At 38.9% G+C, this 15,549-nt stretch overlaps 1 protein-coding gene across 2 annotated transcripts in view; it reads right to left on the minus strand.

Moving 5' to 3' along the window:
- The window catches only part of slc36a4 (solute carrier family 36 member 4), a 270,519-nt gene that overhangs the window by 110,584 nt on the left and 144,386 nt on the right, over window positions 1-15,549 (minus strand). Inside the window, exon 11 of one of the 2 annotated variants that reach the window (XM_072263376.1) lies at window positions 13,341-13,425. The exons of the other annotated variant lie outside the window; for it this stretch is intronic. Coding sequence (XP_072119477.1) covers window positions 13,424-13,425 — 2 coding nt within the window. The 3' untranslated portion in view covers window positions 13,341-13,423. Of the gene's footprint in view, window positions 1-13,340; window positions 13,426-15,549 lie in introns of those variants that run through there. 2 annotated transcript variants of the gene reach the window in all.

The raw sequence follows: 15,549 nt of genomic DNA on the forward strand, positions 1-15,549 counted from the left end.
CATTTTCTTGGTTATCACAGATCCATCTATCAAGTTCACAACCATGCCTTCCCTACAATATTCCATTTCCCACTAAATTGCTGAAGTTTCTTCTTTCAAAACCATTGATATTCAATGCATTACCACCACTCCAGCCTCTATCGCTAATGCACTCTTACCGTCATTCCTCCACCACATCCCATCACACCACTCCATCCAGACAGCATTCCTCCACATTATCATCATTTTCCCCCCCACATCCCTGCATCACTGTCATTCCTCCTACATCAACATCATTACAGCTGCCATTCAACCCTGCCACCATTGCCGCTCTTTAGGCTGCCAGTATTTTCCTCCCCCTAACAGAAGCACTGCATCCTCTCCATATTCCTACTGCCCGCCTCCTCATCTCGCTCCGCTCCCTTCTGATTTCTTGCCATGCAGCTACACTCTCCACAACTCTCAATCCCCTGACCTTTGGCTCCCAGAATCTTAGCTGCATGGTTTATGAAGCTCAAATTGTTAATTTGCAGCCTCTAACCCAACCCTGATTTTACATTCCAGCCAAACCCATTCCAAGATACACTTTACTTTAGGCCTCTTTCTGCTTCGCCCCTTTGCTCTGGGTCTGCAGCGTGTGGGGAGTGTCAACCCTCACAGTTCAGATGCAGAGAATATATTCAGAAAATGGGTGTTTCAAATTTCAGCTTGATATACTTAGAACCAAAGGCTGAATTCACTTATGATCATTTGGATTTTTCTTTTATATTCAGATTCCAAACTGATACTGGCAACTATTTAGATGTTTATATATTACTTTTATAACTAGTAATATGTTTGCATTTTTAAGTTTCACCATAGAAAAATTTACTGCTATGTAATATTGCTCAGTTTTGGGGGAGGAGAAGACGGCGGCGCTACACAGCGTGCGCGGCCTCTCCGGTGAATATTTGTATTTGTCAAGTAGGATGCCGTGCACATCCTGATTTGATGGAGACAGACGTGAGAAGCACGGAGGAACATCTGGAGAAACTTCTGAAATGCCTGCTTCGCTGCCGCTGCTACTGTGTGATCGAGAATCTCCGGAGGGGAAGGCCCCAAATCCTCAGCTTTGCCTGTTGCTTGGTGGCCGGGGCTGGGGTCGAAGCACTCGGCAGAGATGGTGCTCGGTGTCGGAGGCTCAAAGTTTTCGGACTGACTCGAGAGTTGGCTGTGGTTGGGAACTCTGAGACTTTTTTTACCGTGCCCATGGTCTGTTCTTTATCAAATTACGGTATTGCTTTGCACTGTTGTAACTATATGTTATAATTACGTGGTTTTTGTCAGTTTTCCAGTCTTGGTCCGTCTTCTGTTTCTGTGATATCATACTGGAGGAACATTGTACCATTTCTTAATGCATGCATTACTAAATGACAATAAAAGAGGAATGTGTGTCCTCATAATCTAATCTAATTCTACCCTTCCACTGCATCTTCCTACTTGCTGTCAACATTCCACAAATAAAGTCACGGAGTAGATGTGCACAGCATGGAAACAGGCTTTTTGGCCTGTCTGATTCAACGGCGGACCAGGATTCCCATCTACATTAGTCCCAATTGTTTGCATTCCTCTAAACCAGGGGGTCCCAGCCTTTTTTATACCATGGACCCTTACCATTAACTGAGGTGTCTGCAAACTCCAAGTTGGGATCCCTGCTCTGAACCATTCCTATCCGTGTACCTGCCCAAGTACCTTTTAAATACTGTTAATGTATCTCCCTCAGCCACTTTCCTGGCATCATTTTCCATTTTCCTGACCACTCTCTGGGTGCTAAATATTCCACGTCTGTTAACACACATTTAGCAATCAAGAGCTGTAATACAACCAATCATAGAGAAACGTAAAATTATAGGAAATACCCATTATATGGTACAGTAATTAACTGGAGAAGTTAGGAATAATTTAATCAAGTCCAGTTTCTCCAAGAATGTTCAGCATTTTAACTTTTGTTTCAACCTGGCAAAATCAGACATATTTTGATTTTAGTTTAAAAGAATTAATTCCACAGTGAGCCCAATATGCTATGAGAATTTGCAGTAACGGAGCTATCATTTCACCCTGCCACCTCTCCAGATATAAATGCTTTGCACAAACACCACATTATACAGGATATTCAGGCTGAAATTAAGTATCTCTAATATTCTCTGCAAGCTTTGTCTTGAGTGTACTGATTCGACTGAACTTGATGTTTGGATGGAGACTTAAGTGCCATATTGAATCAGAAAGGTCTGTCACAGGCCCAATCGAGGCGGTGAGATCCAGATCCCAGAGCATATCAGGGTGATTAAACCCAGACACTGGGCCAGATTAAAAAGGTCAGGGTGTCAGGGACTGAGGCGAGGGACATATCACTGCTCCACAAGGTTTACTCGGCTCTGCGCTGAACTATGGGTCTCTCGTGGACTTCACTTCAGAACCCTATTTGCTTGCATTTATTTTTCTGTACATTGGGTGTTTAATGTTCTCTTTTTATGTTTTTTTTATTTTATATGGGTTCTTTTTTATGGGCCTGGTGTGTTTCTTGCTTTTTTCTCTCTGCACGCTGGATGTTTGACATTTTCTTTATGGTTTCTTTGTTTCATAGCTGCCTGTTAGGGGACAAATCTTAAGGTTGTATAATGTATACATACTTCGATAATAAACGTTCTTTGAACTTTGAACAAATAAATACATGAATCATACACCATTTTCCTTGCTCCAGTCCTATTTGATATGTCTTGAACTGCCAAGGTCTAAGCTCTGAGTTTCCTTCTTTAGAGTCCTCTGCTTCCAGTTTAGATGTTCCTTAAAATCTATATCTTTGAGCAACCTTACCTGCTTTAATATTTTTTTACATGTCCTAATGTTAAATTCTGTCTGGTAGCATTCCTATAAAACACTTTGGGACATGTTACTTATTAAAAATGCAATATAAATACATGGTGGTGTTCTTATTCAATATGAATGGGCTGATAGAGAGTGAGCTGTTGTCTTTGCAAAGCTAAATTTGAAGCAATAGATTTCAATCAAACATCTCAGGACAATTTTAATTTATTGTTATGTTTGCATTTATCAGAAGATGCTACTAACTTTGTAAATAAATAACAATAAGTATTTTTAGATATGTTGGTTTAAACAATAAACTTTGTCCCATTGTCAGTTTGGATAAGGAAGAAGTATATTAAAGAAAGCACAAACTATAATTAACTTATGATATCAGGAGAAGGGAGATTAATGTACTACAGAGAGGCATGAAACAGCCATGGACGGAGGGAAACAACAGACGAATGGCCCAAGCATTGGAACCTCTAGAATAAACACAAATAGCCTCTGTCTCAGACTTAGGCATAGGACCATCTGAAATCTCAGAATAAGAACCTGGCCATCTAGGCCAACAAGGTCATGTCACATTTGTTAGGCTGTCAAACATTTGTCAGATATAAATATTGTAGCATTAAAATATAAATCTTAATATATATGATGTCTAGGAAGAGTCTATCACCAGACCTCCTAATCCTGTACTTAATTAAGGCTTTTCATTTTGATGACCTCAAAGACCAGATGAGTCTCTGACCACAACATTGACCTTGGAAGGAGAATGTTAAATGCAATCCATTGGCAAATGGTGACAGTATCTATGTTGCAGTTACATGTCATTGGTGAGGCCACACTTGGGAGCCTTGTGTACAGTTTTGTTATAGGAAGGACATCAGCAAGCTGAAGAAGGTGCAGAAGAGATTTATGAGGGTGCTACCTGGACTAGATGGCTTGAGTTATAGGAAGCGGTTGGCCACACTGGATGTTTATTCCCTGGAGTGCAGGAGAATGAGAAGTTACCTCATAGATGTTTATAGAATTATGAGGGATATGGATTTGTTGGATGGCTATAGTTTTTCCCAGGGTTGGGGAGTCCAAAACTAGAAGTCATAGATACAAGAGGGGAGAAATTGAAAGGAGACTTGAGAAGTAACTTCTTTACACATAGGATAGTGGGTACTCAGAATGAAATGTCATTGGAAATGTTCGAGGTGGGTACAAGTGCAGCTTTTAAGAGGGATTTGGATAGGTACAAGGAGGGGAAGGGCTTGGAGGGTTATGGCCCAAGTGTGGGCAACTGGAGCTAGCAGTTCTCAACACGGACCAGTTGGGCCAAAAGGCCTGCTTTCACACTGTATTACTCTATGACTCTATAACAGACACAGACATTTGGCAAAATGAAAATCTGTAAATTTTGTTTAATTAAATATACCTATAATATTAACTCATTTTAAGCTACTGGTATTTAGATAAGAAATTTAGAGTCAATGATAAAATGAATATTTTACTGCTCCTCCCTAACAGTTGGTCACAACCCTGGAAGACATGGAGATAATTAGACGTCATCAATGCAATGCAACTGTTGGGTCATGTGTTAAACAGATGGCCTGGAACTTATAATAAGAACAACAGTGAAAATCTCAATGATTGCTCAGTTAATGAACAAAATCTGACAACTACCTCTGGAACAGAGACATACAAGTTAAAGGCAAAACTCCACAAGTTATTGGCGATGCAACACTGTTCTTCCACAGAGTGCTTAGTTGGTATCTTGTTAATTCATTCAACAACTTGCAAGAACTTTAAATATTTACAGACTTTACTTACGTGACTGAAAATGTTACTCAATAAAATTAAAAGAAAATCAGATTTCTAAAATAAAGTAAAAAAAATGCTCAAAGCACTCAATATCTGTGGAAAGAGAAATAGAGTTATTATATCAGGCTACACCTGATCTTTGATCTGTGGTATTTTGATTTCCCTTCATTAGAACCGGATAAGAGAATGAACAAGTTAGCTTTAAAAAATAAAAAGAGGTGTGGGGTAGGGCAGATGGATAAGACAACGAGAATGTCTATGTTAGGCTGAGGTTAGGGTAGCCATGAGGATAAGCTGTGAGAAGTTATCTGATTAATGCCCAATGTAAGTTTGAGCAACAATATCTTATCGTCTATCTGGGGACCTTCTAGCATTCTTGGCTTAGTAATGAATTTTAAAATTTCATACAATTTGTTTTCCCTTTCTGTATTGGAAATGGTTACTACTTCTGTGAATCATCTCCCTGTGATATTGGCTCAGTTTTATTTCCCTTCCCATCAGTATGCCTGACTTGCTGGGTATTCCTACAGCTCTAAATATTTGCAAAACTTATTATTCTTTGTATTCCCACTTCCTAATGTCTCTTCCTTGATTTTCTTTTTCATTTTCATTCTTTCTCTAACTACCTCATTGAACTATTTACGAGACAAACACTCACATCTTATTCCCCATTGTAGCCCGTGTCTCATTTCATTTCAGACATTCCCTTTGTCTTATCTACTCCTCCTCTACAACTTAAAACTAACTTGGCTTTTCTCTTTCCCAATTCAGATTAACTGTGTGTGAACAGAAATGTTAGCTGTTTCTCTTTCCACAGATACCTCCTTACCTTCTTTGTGTTTCCAATATTTTCTTTTTTTTTAATTACCATAGGAAAGAGTAATTTGATTCATCCTTGGTATGTGCTAAAATGAGTAATACAAAATGGAATGCTGTAAGACAAAATGGTGTTGGTCTGGAATGTGAGAAAGTACAAGGGAACCAGTCCACAGCAATGTTTTGGGAACTTAGTGTGAATACTTGACCGCAGCCTTGAGAGTAGATAATACAGAAAAACATTTTTGCCTGGCATAAAATCTGAGGAAAATGATATGACAGATTTTTGAAGGATATAAAAGGGGGGAAAATTCCTTGCATAAGGAGGATTATTCCCTTAGGCTGCATCAGGACTCTTGTGAAGAGTTGGAGATAGAGACAAGGACGGGGTGGGGGGTTGGTGGTGGTGGGGGATGGGTACAGAGACTGGCAAAGCTGTCGGGCAGTAACTGTGTGGAGGCTTAATGATTGATCAAGTAATTTTCTTTTTCTCTTTCACTAATTTATTAATCATTTTTCTTTCTTTCCATTTTGTATTCTTCATATAACTCTAATCAAGTAATATCTTTAACCTTTAATACATGTAAAGTGCATCCTTCGTTTGCAGATGCCACTTGCTGCTGAATCAGAAAAGAACAAGAAATGAATATTTTTTGATATTTTTGTTATACTTACTTAAAATGAAATCCCTTGCCAAGAGAGATGCAACTAAGTTTTGAAATGGTATATTAGATATAATTAATGGTTGGCTGTATCTCTGGTCATAAAGCATATTTATATCTATGCCGGTTCCCATTCGCTCAGATTGAAGTTAAATGCTTGTTCTTGTGTGTGCAGTTATGAGGGCAAGTAGTGATGTGACATTGTGGAAATGTGAAGGAAAGTGGGGATAGAAGAACAAGGATAGCATTTGAATGCAATATTTCAATGTCAAGTTTGATAAGGTCGTTGAACTTTCTTTCCCACTGTGCTGATTTTGTGGGAGCTGGGATCCAAATATTGACTTGTAGTTAGCAAAAGAGATATTGTATTGAATATGCACCCACTTTTTGATTTATTCTGTGAAGATGGATTCAGGTATGGTAAAAGTATATTTTTAAAAAACGAGGAGTTCATGGCCACTATTAAAGCTAAATATTCATTTAAAAGGAAGTTGAACTTTTGCTTGAAAAGACTAAAATATGAAAAAACATTGTGCGTGAGTAGGAAAATAGAAGAAAAGCAGGTAATTCATGTGGAGGAAATGCCAGGACAGATGCAGCACATCTCAGCCTATTCACCTGTTTGCATGCTCTAGCAATTCATGATTCAATGACGTTTCCAGACCCCTATACTGTGCAACTCAATTTCAATTCCTTTACAATAGATTTTCTGTTACATTTCATTTTTCTTTCTATTGGTTTTTCACACTGCTGTCATTCTTTATATGTGTGTCTGTAAAACAGTGTTCACTTCTATCTTACTGTTACTGTATATCACTATTGTACAGACCTCTTGTACCATAAAGATCATCTCTTGGCCTCACAAGCTACCTCATTGTGGCCCTTGCACTTTATTGACTTCCTGAATTATAGTTTCTCTGTAAGGGTTACACTATATTCTGCATTATTACTTTTCCCTTGTACTGCATCAATATACTTAGGTTTCAAAATAATATGAATGGCACATCAAACAAAGGTTTTTCACAATCTCTCATGCACATGGCACTAATAAGTCAGTTACCAGTTCTAGCTCTGGTCTGGTTCTATTCATCACTATTCTTTTTGAATGGAGGATACAGTTTGGAGGTTTACATGATTAGAGAGAAAGCCATTATTAAAAGTCATTGACATTTCAGAGTGATTTTAATATTGCACATTTCTGTTACCTTCTAGGCACTCTAGAAATATCTGGACAGTCATTGGTTGTGTCCAGCCTTTCAGAAAAGAGAATATGCAAAGTTTTATCATGTTTTATTAAACTTTTGGTAACTTTTCAGTAGCTGACCAAAACCAGAATGCAAGTGTCCCATGCAATCTGTCTACCAGCAGTGCTAATATTTGTGTGGGTAGCTACTGAAGCATAAGAGAAACAATGTCAGTGTCCTCTGCCAGACCAATATCTCCAGCACTGAATCCCCAGTTATATTCACTCAACTATATTGGACAGATCTTTGGCATGCCCAGCATCAGAGTCCTGAATTAGCTATTCTATCCCAAGCACCATCACGGGAAAAGGTTGCCAGGCAAAACAGAGAAAAGGGTTCAAGAACGTGGTCAAGCCCTCTTTGAAGAAATGTGATATCCCTACTAATACTGCAGATCTTTTGCCTATGACCTCTCAAACAGGAGGAACATTCAAGATGGTACCGAAAGCTTGAGGCTATGTGAATGGAGCACGCACAAAAACCCTACGTAAGCAGTGAACTGAGGGGACCACCTTCCGAAACCAATGGCCACCACCTGTCACATCTGTGGAAGAGTTTGTAGTTTCTACATTAGCCAGAATAGAATCCACAAAATCCAAGAGGGATTAAGTCATCTTCAATTTCCAAGGCACATCATGATGAGACATAGAGGAATGACAAAAATAGCACTTGTTGTCATGTTTTACTGCATTCTTTTCATTATGCTTCATAGAACATTGCACATAACCAGAAAACTGTAAAATCTAAATGTGCTAAGTATTTGTCATATTAATTACCTTAAATGTTGAAAGTAGGTGAAGGAATTCTGTAGCTGTCTTAAATTACTGTCTGGAACTTGTAGTTGTATTATTTGGGAGACTCCCGACTTAAATCTCAATAGTTTCCTATAGTGCAAATTTATATTAAATGTTTTGAACCAATTGTAATGTATATTGAATGTTAATATATAGAAAAACATAAGCATCATAAAGCTTTTTAAATCCTGCTCTTAAGGTTTAATAGAACACTATTTAAAAAAATTAAATATTGCATTGTATCCTTGAAACTGGATCTGCATTAATATTCAGTCACTATTATAAATATTTAAAATGAATAGTAAAAATTACAATTCTCTAAAACTTCCTTTGGATATACTGCCCAAAAATAATTTAAATATTAAGTTTTGAGACTAAGCTTCAGCAAATGCATCATCTACATTGATCACAATCAAATTGATAATTTTGTGGGGAATGCAAAAAAAAACTCCAATGAAGTGTGAAATATTTTTCCTGTTTCAGTAACATTTTTAATTCCAGAGAATCGGTTGATTGACTAATTCTCAGAACTGAAGAGTTCATAGTCTTGAGGCAGTCTGCAGACTGCAGCTTTTGTGGGTTTTCTGGAAAGTGACAAAACAAGAACAAAGTTGTTCTTATTTTAGAAGCAAATCCAGGATCAGTTGCACTCATCACAATAAACACATTTAATCTTGAGCATTTTAGTCTGTGCCTGTAACTCATTCCACTTATTAATGAAAAATGGCCAAGTTTTATCTTAATTCAGTCTATTAGAGTGCAAAAAGCATGGTACTTAGTGTCATTGAGAGGAATTAAGGTTAATGGTACAGTCTTGTTGTGGGATGTAGGTAGGAATTTGGATGAAAACTTAGCCTGTGATGTTTCACTTCAATGATTAACAAACATTCTTGGCACTTCTACTGGGAGTTCTCCTATTTCAAGCCTCCAACTTTGGGCCTATTATCTTACAGCCAGCAGTCATCAGGAAATGGGTCAAATAGAGGAACACAGGAATGGGCATATTTGAAGCCTGAGGAGGTGTCAAAAGTAGTATACAGCCAAGAACATGCTTGTATATTATGAATTCACAGGAAGGTCTCGTGCAGATGTGGGACTTTTACATAAATCAATAAAAATCCTGTTGCATATTTTAGATATTTGCCAGGGTTACCCATTTAAAAACCTAAAATACTTCTGGTAATGATAATAAGCTGCAGAGAATTGTAAACACAGTCAGCTTTCATCATGGGCACAAGCCTGCATGGTATCCAGGACATGTACAAGGAGCAATGTCTCAAAAAAGTTTAGGAGGAGACAATGGCACCTAACGGCGACTCCTTTGCTTACATCTTCGGAAACAGCTCTACTTCCACCTTTAATATCTCTATTTTTCCCTTTCAGGGTTCTTTTGAAGACCCTGACATGGAGTTACACATTGACTTCAGTTCTTTGCAGAAATGGGACCCGCTCTCAGGGTTTCACGACTGGCCGTTATTCGACATGCCAAGGACGTGGCCTAAGAGCTTTGCTCACCTTCGAAGGTCAGAGATTTCGTGGCTCTGGAGACAGGGGTAATTGGAGGTTAGTGTCTGGGCAAGAGATTGGTGTGTTGTGGGAGATGGAAGATCTGAGGCTGTGTGCCTGGAGACCTGAGATCTTTGGGCACAGAGCTCGGAAAAAGCGATGAAACGGACTTTTAACATCATAAATCAGCGAGTTGTTTGTTATGCCTCCCCTCTTGCTGTGAAAAGGAGACACCCCTTTCTCCCTTATTAGGGAGAGAGAGAGCCTGTGGTATGTCAAATATCAAGTGAATGAGCAGTCTTTGGAGTACTGCAAGTCTGTGTCTTTGCTGTTGCTCTGCTCACACTTGAGTGTTCGGTGGTGGTGCCAGTGAGGGCAGAGAGGATCGTTGCTTGCTGCCACTTATGTGCGGGAGGGAGGGGAGCTGGGGGGGGCGGACTTTGGGGTTCTAACATTTAACTATCACTCATTCTTTGGAGGCACCTCCTCTGTTTTTCGTGGATGGTTGCAAAGAAAAAGCATTTCAGGATGTATATTGTATACATTTCTCTGACTTTAGATGTACCTTTGAAACCTTTGAAAAGCATCATCAATTATTAAGAACCCCCATCACCCAGGACTTGACCTGTTCTCATTGCCACCATCAAGGAGGAGGTACAGGAGCCTGAAGGCACACACTCAATGATTCAGGAACAGCTTCTTCCCCTCTGCCATCTGATTCCTAAATGGACATTGATGAACACTACCTCACTACTTTTTTTATCTCTACTTTTGCACTACTTACTTAACTACTTCATATATATATTTACTGTAATTCACATGACTTTTTTTCTATTGCATTGTACTGCTGCAGCAAAGACAAGTAATTTCACGACATATGCTGATGAATTAAACCTGATTCTAACTTACAGATTCTTAGAGTGAAGTCCTGATGCAGGGTTTTGATCCCAAAACATCAACCATCCCTTTACCTCCACAGATGCTGGTCCTTATACTTGGCTCTTTCATGGGTGTAAAGTAATTGCTAAAGGATTCATCTTTGACCACAGTGCCAAAATATCTTCTTGCATTATGTTTATGTTTGAAATGCACAATATTAACCATCTATTATTTGTAGGTTTGTCTTTGGTTTATATCTTGTTTTCTGTAGCTTTCCCAGAAGCAACTACCATCTTCTGGAATGTACAAGTCACATACAGTACATCATAGCTAGCTGAATTCAATATAAAAATAAATTGCAATCTTAATTACAATTTGCAACAATCTTTGATGAGTGGTGATTCACAATGAATGACTAATCATACTTCTAGTTCATTTAATACACCAATTTAGAAAACTAGCAAAATAAAAAAAGTCTCAAGAGTTTGGGAAAGCCAAAAATATAACACATCTATTCAAGTAAGAAGGAAAACAGAGAGCAGAAAACGAGAAGATGGATAGCCTAACATCTCTTATTGGGGAAAATGCATGAAATCCATTAGTAATTTCATTAAAAAACAGAAAATTTAGAAAACTAAGTGAATCAAGCAGAGTCAACAAGGTTTTATGAAAGGAAATTTGTATTTGATACATGTGCTAGAGTTCTTTATGGGTATAAAACTGCAGAGTGAATAAAGGGGAATGGGTTGATGCGGAGTATTTGGATTTGCATAGGCATTTAATGAGTGCCACAGTAAAGAGATATTGCACAAGTGTGCAATAGTCTAGGGGTAAAATGTTAGCACGGATAGGTGATTGGCTAACTAAAGCGGACAGAGACATGGAATAAATGATTCAATTTTGGAGTTATAGTAACTGGGATCATGCTGGATCCTCTAATATTTACAGTCTACATCAGCGACTTTCAAGAAGGGAATGACTGCACTACAGCAACATTTACAATGACAACATGAGGAAATCTGCAGATGCTGGAATTTTAAGCAACATACATAAAATTTGCTGGTGAAAGCAGCAGGCCAGGTAGCATCTATAGGAAGAGGTACAGTCGATGTTTCGGGCCGAGATCCTTCATCAGGACTAACTGAAAGCCCTTTTGCCAATCAACTTTCCAGCTCTTAGCTCCATCCCTTCCCCCTCTTGTCTTCTCCTATCATTTCAGATCTCCCCCTCCCCCTCTCAAATCTCTTACTAGCTCTTCTTCCAGTTGCCCTTGTGAATGATAGAAGTGGCATTAATGTAGGATCAATGTAAAGTAGGTCAGTGCAGAATCAACAATTCAAAGCACCTGTTTCTATGTTGTATCTCTCCTTTACTATCTTAACAGAGTCATTGCTCACTGTCTTGCATTTGTTGACATAGGATATCTGCATTTTTGCTTTCATTATATCTAATTCTTAAATGTTTAGCAGCTATTCCAATCTTTGCTACTACACTTTTCTTGGATATATGTCAAGATGTTAATGGGACCTTTTTGGACCATGGCTCTTTGGTGCAGTAAATGTCTTGCTACTGGCAATATCTCTTAAGCATTTGCCTTGACAGTGTGGTCTCACTTCAAAGGTGGCAGTCAGGTGATGATGAAGAGATTGTCATGAAGACAAAAATAGCCTTGTATATATTGCTGTGGCCGTCATCAATACTATTCCGCTTTTCCTATTGATCATTAAACCTATTTATGTAATGGTAGCTATTTAATCATGGGAACCTCGAATGAATATCAGTTTGACCAGTGCTTAAATTCCAGTGTACAGCTTCTGTTTAGTATTATTAAGGGCAATGCAAAAGATGCAATCTGTGTTTCAAAAGCAAAGGGTCCATTCATGGATTCATAACTATTTCTGGAGGCTGCAACAGAAATTGATGAAATTATCATGCACTTTCTTTACAATTCAAACAAAGAAATATCCTATATGATGGAATTGGGAACATTAGCTATATGCCTCTGTGCTTCTACTGTAACTGGACGATGCAAAACTACCCCTCAATCAAGGCAGACATGAATAATGAAGTTCATTACATGACACCTTTGAGGAAGAATGTTTGAAGATTAAGAGCAACATCAGACTCCTGTCCCAGGACAACTGAGACTACAATTGACCAGCTTGCCAGCAGAATCCGAAAACAGATACCCTGCTCTGAACTCTGTCACAGGAAGAAGTATCGGGTAGGTAGAGGAAATAATCCACGCCTCCTAGAAAAACTGAGTATGCTCTGAACCCTGTTATAATAGAATAATCTCAACAATCATTTATTAGCTGGATGCACTTAGAAAATATATATAAAGACAAGAAATAATCGTGTTTTCCTTTTTGCTGAATATTCAGTGAAACCATTGGTTAAATATTCCAATGGAATTTCTCATAAACCTTCCAATCTAGCACAGTGAAATAAAGAATAAAAAATAAAAATGTCAGAACGTCTTGGCCAGTCCTGGAGAAAAACAGTCTATATGAGGCCGTCCCTGCAAATAACAGTGTGTTAATGATGCATACTGTTTTGTACAAGTTCAGCAGACAAAGGGAATTACTGATGGATATGAATACCGTGCCCAGTAAGCAAGACATAGAGATTTAGGGATTATAAATTTGAGTGTCAGTACCTTATACAATAATTGTTATGGAAATTAATTATGACCTTGGCTAGAGAAATGAAATAATTAAATTCATAGTGTTTCATTCTGACATGTAGTAAATTACTGATAGATATTAAAACTAATTTATTTTTAAGCCAACCTGCTCATTTTCCATGCTTAACTCTTTGTATCAAATCTTTCCCTCTTTATTCCTGTAACACAGCCAACCTCTTCATTTGGTGGGGTGGGGGTTCGCTTTTCTAGAAAATTAATTAAACTTAGTTAAAACATTTTCACTTTCATCAATATATATTAAATGTTAGCACAGGTATTCATGCTTACAAAGCACTGAAGTATTACTGATCTAATTGCTAATGCTTTCCACTCTACTTGAGTAGATTAGAGCCTTCTATTTCACACACTTAATGATAATGTTTAAAAATATTGCAAATTCAATGCAATTATTAAGTTTTCCAATAAGCCATAAGATATCGGAGCAGAAGTAGGCCATCTAGCCCATCAAGTCTGCTCCATCATTTCATCATGGCAGATCCATTTCCCTCTCAACCCCAATCTCCTGCCATCTCCCTGTATCCCTTTGTGCCCTGAACCTATTAAGCTCTGCCTTAAATATACTTGCAACACACATCAAAGTTGCTAGTGAACGCAGCAGGCCAGGCAGCATCTCTAGGAAGAGGTACAGTCGACGTTTCGGGCTGTCTAGAGGGACAGAGGGAGAAAAAGGAGAGAGAGAGAAAGAATGTATGTATCTCTTACTAGCTCTTCCTTCAGTTAGTCCTGATGAAGGGTCTCGGCCTGAAACATCGACTGTACCTCTTCCTAGAGATGCTGCCTGGCCTGCTGCGTTCACCAGCAATTTTGATGTGTGTTGCTTGAATTTCCAGCATCTGCAGAATTCCTCGTGTTTGTGTCCTTAAATATACTTAATGATTTGGCCTTCACAACCCACCTGTGGCGACAGATTCCACGGATTCACTACTCTCTGGCTAAACAAATTCCTCTTCCTCTCCATTCCAAGTGGACCTCCCACTATTCTGTGGCTGTGTACTCTGGTCTTAGACTCCCCCACTATATGAAACATTCTCTCCACATCCACTCTATCAGCAGGTATCAGAAAGGATCTGGTAAGTGTGGACTGGGACAGGGTACTTCCTGGCAAGAGTGTACTTGGGAAGTGGGACACCTTCAAAAGTGAAATTTTGAGAGTACAAATAGGCAAGGATAGCAAGTTTAGGGAACTTTGGTTTTCAAGAGATATCAAGGGCATGGTTAAGGAAATGAAGGAGATGCATAGCAGGAAGGAGGAAATGACAAACTTGAAGAGTAAAAGAAATGCAAGAAAACAATTAAGAAGGAAATCAGGAGGGCTAAAAGAAGGCGTGAGGTTGCTCTAGCAGACAAGGTAAAGGAGAATCCCAGGAGCTTCTACAGACATAATAAGAGTAGGTGGATAGGGGTGGCTATCTATGCATGGAGCTGAAAGAAATGGGGGACCACTTTAATGAATTGTTTGCATCTGTATTTGCATGGGAGATGAATACATAGTCTAGAAAAGGGAGGTCATTCACCATATACAGATCACAGAGGAGAAAATGTTTATTGTCTTGAGGGAAATTAAGGTGGATACGTCCCGAGGGCATGACAAGGTGTTAACTTGGACCATGTGGAAGGCTGCTGCAGAAATTAATGGGGCCCAGCAAAGATATTTAAAATGTCCTTAGACATGGGTAAAGTGCCAGAGGATTGCAGGATAGCTAATGTTGTTCTGTTGTTTAAAAAATGCTGTAAGAATAAGCCTGGAAATGATAAGCCAGTAATGGTTGATTTATACTTGTGCGTACTAGCTTGCGCCGTAGCCTACGCAAGTGGGCTTCGCCGTTGTGAACATTTATACTTGTGCATTGGTGTGTCTGCGTCGCTCTGCAATTCACCACCAAGACGCTAGTTGACGGTGGGGTTTCTATGCCACTGTGTTGAGTTTCTTCGTGTTGAGTTTCAACACGAAGAAACTCAAACTTCAAACAATGGCGACTGAAACTGAAGGAGGGTGAATTTTCTGTGCTTGTCCAGCCACTGAGAAACATGAACGAGGAAATGCATTTCAAATATTTTCGGATGTCGACAGGTAGATTTAATGATTTGGTTCATCGTCTCCAACCATTTATTTCGCATCAGTGTACGCACAGTATACTCTGAAACTGGCGATCACCATTCGAGTTTTAGCTTCAGGTGGGAGTCAACAGGCTGTAGCAGCTAGCTACAAACTGGCATCAAGCACAGGGTCCTCCATAATTTCGGAGGTCTGTAAAGCTTTATGGAAAGCATTGCAGCTAGAGTTCCTTCCCTGCCCTTCAGTCGCCCAA

Source organism: Mobula birostris, chromosome 7, assembly GCF_030028105.1.
Source record: "Mobula birostris isolate sMobBir1 chromosome 7, sMobBir1.hap1, whole genome shotgun sequence".
Classification (NCBI taxonomy): domain Eukaryota; kingdom Metazoa; phylum Chordata; class Chondrichthyes; order Myliobatiformes; family Myliobatidae; genus Mobula; species Mobula birostris.